Source organism: Vipera berus (assembly GCF_964194415.1).
Source record: "Vipera berus genome assembly, chromosome: 7".
Lineage (NCBI taxonomy): Eukaryota > Metazoa > Chordata > Lepidosauria > Squamata > Viperidae > Vipera > Vipera berus.
The window spans coordinates 37,559,161-37,565,160 of record NC_138209.1 but is presented as its reverse complement, the minus strand read 5'-3'; the positions used below and the strand labels follow the sequence as shown (position 1 = coordinate 37,565,160).

The window sequence follows — 6,000 nt, the reverse complement described above, 5'->3', positions numbered from 1 at the left end:
TGTACTGTTTTTATTCTTTGTATATTTTTTAATTCTTTTGGTTGTGGGCCACCCAGTTTGGTTTTAAGATAGGCAGCTATCCCAATTATTTATATTTTATTTCTTATTCTGACACCTGTACTATTCATCTTTAGCAATCTGTTCTTTTGATGTTGGTTTCATATTTCTTTCCTGGGTTCTATTCAATCCGGGAATCGGGGATGTAAAATACAAAGGAAGTAACATATTTATAGGATGTTAATCATTTTGGGCCTTATAACTGCAAACTGTCCTGTAATCGTATTTCCGCGCTTCTCCTGCTCTGGACCTCCGTGACGGTACTTCAGAAGAGGTCCTCCGAGGGCGAAAAGACAGCAGCCGCAGTTCCGGATTTTGGCCCTTAGAGGGCGACGGAGACAAGCCTCTTTCGCACTCTTCTCACCCGGATTCCAGATCTTTCTCGAACTCCGGGAGGCTACCCGAGGACGCGCGGAAACTGCCGAAGTTCAAGTCGGAATTTCGCGGCGTCCTCGTAGGTAGGGCTATCAGCCGCGCCTGCGCAGAGGAGAGAAAGTGCCGGTTGACGGTCGTTGCTCCGCAGTGAGAAGAACGAGCGAGCGAGCGAGTCGCCGAAGGTGCCGTCTCCCCGCCGCCAGCGCTGTCCCTGCGAGGGCCCGCCGCGGTAACGCGGAGGGAGAGCTGAGGAAGAAAGCGGACCGCACCCGCCGCAGTCATGTCGGTGGTGGGCATCGACCTGGGCTTTCAGAACTGCTACATCGCGGTGGCGCGAAGGGGCGGCATCGAGACCATCGCCAATGAGTACAGCGACCGCTGCACCCCGTGAGTCTTAGCCTTCCAAACGTGCTTTGGGCAATAGCCGCCTCCTCCTCCTCTCTAGGGGGATTAACGGCGGCTCGTGCTCTTTCCGTTGGCTCCTTCCCTGCTAGCCTCCGCCTTATGAAACCTTTTAAGGAGCTTTCCCCCCCGGACCGGTGCTACTCCGCCTACCTGGAAATTATTAGGTTGGGAAAGGCCGGTTAGAATTATAAAGCTTCTCTCTCCCTCCCTCCCTCCCTCCCTCCCTCCCTCTCTCTCTCCCTCCCTCCCTCTCTCTCTCTCTCTCTCTCTCGATTATGAGCTGTCATCATAGTTTACAAACCCATAGTAGGTGGGTTCACGCAGCATCCTAAAACATGGCTCATGGTCATGTATGAACTTGGGAAAGAAGCTGCTGTGTATCAGCATGGATCCTGTACTAAGGGAGTTCGGTGTTGTCAAATTAACCGTTTCTCAGCTTTGAGTTAGCTAGGTGTATGGAACTCCAACTGGTTCTTAACTGTCCTGCTACAAGTAGGTTTATAATCACCAAATACGGAAGATTGTTAGATTGAGATAGGTCAGGACTAACTTTTCCAGAATTGTCTTGGATCAGTCTTAAAACGGCCTCGAATTATCTTGGCACTATTTTTCACGCGAAACATATGTCATAGTGCTGAATTTTTGTTCTCATCGGTGCTGACATTATCCAGATATGTTAGAATTCCAACTTCCAGAATCCCATTCCTGAATCAGATAAGAGTTTTGGTGGCTTTGGATTGAGGAAATAAGGTTTTATCTCTTTTCCAAAAAGATTTTTCTTCTTTTCACTTTAATAAGTTTGGGTTTAGCAGTAAGTTTCAGTTGATAGATTTGAAACTTATTCACCATGAGCAAGAAAAGCTAACAAACATTTCTTTCTTATTTATTTAAACATATCCATTGTTGTGTTATTTTGTTCTACTGGTCTCATTTCTCGTCTTTAAAAATGAGAATTACACATCTAAAATATTGTAGCTCTGTTAAAAACCATGACAAGAACTCCTATTCTGAAGATTATGGTATCTACTAATCCCACATTATTTTTTTACTTTTGCCCATTGCCATTTTCTATCCATCGCAGTAGCATTGAAATAGAAGCGCTTTTAAGTTTTTGCAAACAATTCCATGATATGGCATTTCTTTCTGAATCTCAAAATGATTGTAACATATCTCTTCATTTAAAAGTATTATAGTTGAGGGCAATTCAGGTCACAGTAATATGCACCATTTTTGCACATTCAGCCTTTGAAATAAGCCTGTTACATGAGAAGATACATAGGGTAAAAGAAGTTTGCCCGGTATTTCTTTCATCTTTTCTGTTTTGTAGCATTTTTCCTTTTGCCTGGCATGTTACTACTTGTTCTATTGCCTCACTTAACTATCAGGCATGGAGGGTGGTACCTGTGAAGAGATGATGCGTAGATGATTGTAGAGTAGGTAAACTTGTTCACACTTCCCTGTTTCCATGGGTTACAACCAGGAGTATAAATGGGCAACATCTCTTTGTAGATTTAGCAGAATTGAAAATTTATACAATCAAAAGCACACAAATATTTGTTTTGTATTCTTTGTTCCTTTGAAAAACAGTATTTGCCATTCCAAATGTTCCAGCTATTATTTTCTTTAAATTTAGCAAAAACTGATAATGAATTGGGTATGCAAAAACATGGATTGTATGTGCATGAGAGAGAGAGAATGAATGAATGAATGTATTTATGTATTTGTTGGATCAGCCCAAAATTCATCTTGTTCTTTTGGTATGTATTCCAAAAATCAAACAGGACTTCAAAATAACTTATCTTTTGCTCAGCCTTATCAGTCTTTACTACTGCGAAGATGCTATTTTGCTATAGCTGGAGGTTGATAGCTATTTTATACTCCTGGAATTTACAGTGTTGTATAAAGAAATAATAAGAATTTAACTTGTTGCTTTGAACTTTAGGATCTTGGATAATTTGCAAACATTTTAAAATTCAATAATTCATGGTTATCCTTAAATCTAATTCAGTTAAAACATTTATTTTATGAGAACCCAGATTGTTGAGGTCAATATGCTGACTCTAAACCACTTAGAGAGGGCTGTAAAGTACTATGAAGCAGTATATAAGTCTTAAGTGCTACTGTTATTGCTACTTATCAGTGACTTACATTGCTGATTCTTATACATATCCTTGAAAATTCTACTTTCTGTATTGTCATTTTTTATTTTATGAAGGTGAAAAAATATTGGTGAAATTAGATTTACTTCTGCAAAGGGGCTGTTTATGATTCATGGTTGGGTTCTCTGCTCTGTAGATTTAGGTTAGCTTCTTCCTTTACATCACCACTTTCCATTATTAAATATTGTATTTGTTTTATATTGATTTTTTAAAATCAAGCTCAACTTCTGTAGACAAACTTTCCAGTCTAGTTCACATGACTGAAATTTATATATATCTATGCTTAATATATACCGGAATTTCAAACTCCTTTGTTCTGTTTTCAGATTGATGAGTCTTTCACAGCTGTATAGGTAACAATTTGATTTCTTCATGCACATGTATAGAGTATCTTTTGTATTTCAGAGCTTGTATATCTTTGGGATCCAAGGCCCGGACTATTGGAAATGCAGCAAAAAGCCAGGTAAACAAACATAAGTTATTATTTCAGTAAAAGTTATCATTTTATTTAGCAGCAGTTCTTTTTATCAAAAAAATTATTCACAAAACTCCTTTTAAATCAAAAGCATTGATAGTATTACCACCAGTGTACACTATGAACTTAGGTATTTATGTCTTGCATAAAACAAAATAAAATTTTATTTACAATACTAAGGTGCACAGACAGAGGGCCGTATCGTCACCGGGAGTGTCATCTCCGCTCTGTAAAGGCGGTGAGACGCTCCGACCCTCTGTTCTCCCCCGGAGGACCCGGGAGCAAAGGTGCGCACCCTCCCATGCTGAGGCTGGTCTACCTGAATGCAAGGTCCGCAGCCAACAAAGCTCACCTCATTCGTGACCTATTGGAGAGTGAGCATGCGGACCTGGCCTGCATCACGGAAACCTGGCTGGGCCCAGAGGGGGGTGTTCCTCTGGTTGACCTCTGCCCGCCAGGTTTCCAGGTACTGCACCAGCCCCGGGCTCATGGGAGGGGCGGGGGAGTGGCAGTTATCATCAGGGAATCCCTTAGCCCGCGAGAGACCACCGTCCCTCAGATGGTCGGGTGTGAGTCTCTCCTACTGAGATTCGGCCCAGGGGCGCAGCTGGGTCTGCTGCTGGCGTACCTACCACCTAATCGTGCAGCGGCGGCCCTACCCGAGCTACTCGATGTCCTCTCAGAGTTGGTGGTTGAATTCCCAAGACTCATGGTCTTGGGCGACTTTAATCTACCGTCCCTGGGAGGATCGTCCGAACTGGCTCGGGAGTTCATGGCTTCCATGACGGCCATGGACCTGTTGCAAATAATTTCTGGGCCGACTCATGAGAGAGGCCACAACCCAGACTTGGTGTTCTTGTCTGGACGGTGGCGTGATGATGTCGGTGGGGGTGCCACAACTGTTACGCCCCTGTCATGGACCGATCACCACCTCCTGCGGCTAGACTTCCCCCTTGCCACCCCCCACCGTGGGTGCACGGTGCCAGTCAGATGGTACCGCCCTAGGCGCCTAATGGACCCTGATAAGTTCCAGGCAGCGCTTAGGGACTCGCATGCACCCCCTGCTCACAGCTCGGCGGAAGCCTTAGTGGAAGCCTGGGAAAAGGCAGCCACGGAGGCTCTGGACCGAGTTGTACCCTTGCGGCCTCTGACCCGGCGCAGATCCCAGCGAGCCCCATGGTTCACCGAGGAGCTCCGGGAGATGAAGCGTCGGAGACGGGGCCTAGAGAGCCGTTGGAGGTCCAGTCGATCCGAATCCGACCGATTGCGACTAAGAATCCTCACCAGGTCTTATCTCGCTGCGATAAGGGTGGCAAAATCCAACTACTTTTCCACCCTCATCGCGTCCGCAGATAATCGCCCAGCTGCCTTGTTCAGGGTGACTCGCTCCCTATTAAACCAAGAGGTGAGGGAGGAACCCTTGCAGGGTCGAGCCGAGGAATTTGGTCAATATCTGCTGGATAAAATCGCTCGGATTCGAACTGGTCTGGACTCCAACTGGGCTGAGATGGAAGAACAAGACATGGACAGTCTTGTCGACGTCATCTGGGAAGAATTTGATCCTGTAACTCCTAAGGAAGTGGACAGGATTATGAGAAGGTTAAGCTCCTCCACATGCTTACTGGACCCGTGCCCTTCCTGGCTGGCCTATGCAGCTCGAGAGGCGACACGAGGCTGGTTCCTAGCGGTCATCTCTGCTTCTCTGAGTGAGGGTCACTTCCCCACCGCCTTGAAGGAGGCGGTGGTGAGACCTCTCCTCAAGAAGCCCACCTTGGACCCATCCTCTTTGAATAACTTTCGTCCAGTCTCCAATCTTCGCTTCCTTGCGAAGGTTGTTGAGAGCGTGGTGGCGCACCAACTTCCTCAGATCCTGGATGAAGCGGTTTATCTAGACCCGTACCAATCGGGTTTCAGGCCGGGCTACAGCACGGAGACGGCATTGGTCGCTCTGATGAATGATCTCTGGAGAGCCCGGGACAGGGGCCATTCCTCTGTCCTAGTCTTATTAGACCTCTCGGCGGCTTTCGATACCATCAACCATGGTATCTTGCTGCGACGCCTCAGGGGACTGGGAGTGGGAGGCACGGTTCTGCGTTGGTTCTCCTCCTTTCTCCAGGGTCGCTCGCAGTCGGTGCTGACAGGGGGACAGAGGTCGACCCCGAGGCCTCTCGCTTGCGGAGTCCCTCAGGGGTCGGTCCTCTCGCCTCTCCTGTTCAACATCTACATGAAACCGCTGGGTGAGATCATTCGCAGTTTTGGAGTAGGGTACCATCAGTATACTGATGACACCCAGCTTTTTATCTCAACTCCAAACAATATCAGTGATGCCCTAGACGTGATGTCCCGCTGCCTGAAAGCGGTCCGGGAATGGATGGGGAGAAACAGGCTTCAACTGAACCCGGACAAGACTGAATGGCTGTACGTACCGGGAAACCAGGAGATTCAGAACGTCCCACTGCTTAACATTGGGGACAAGTTACTTCCCCCTGTTGATAGGGCCCGCAACCTGGGTGTCCTCCTAGACTCGCA

General features: G+C 46.5%; 1 protein-coding gene across 1 annotated transcript in view; it reads left to right on the top strand.

Annotated features, from left to right (window-relative positions):
- The first annotated feature begins 396 nt into the window (after positions 1 to 396).
- The window catches only part of HSPA4L (heat shock protein family A (Hsp70) member 4 like), a 42,522-nt gene continuing 36,918 nt past the window's right edge, over positions 397 to 6,000 (top strand). Inside the window, exons 1-2 of the mRNA XM_081332519.1 lie at positions 397 to 819; positions 3,402 to 3,459. Of these exons, the coding sequence (XP_081188645.1) occupies positions 713 to 819; positions 3,402 to 3,459 (165 nt within the window). The 5' untranslated portion in view covers positions 397 to 712. The remainder of the gene's footprint in view (positions 820 to 3,401; positions 3,460 to 6,000) is intronic.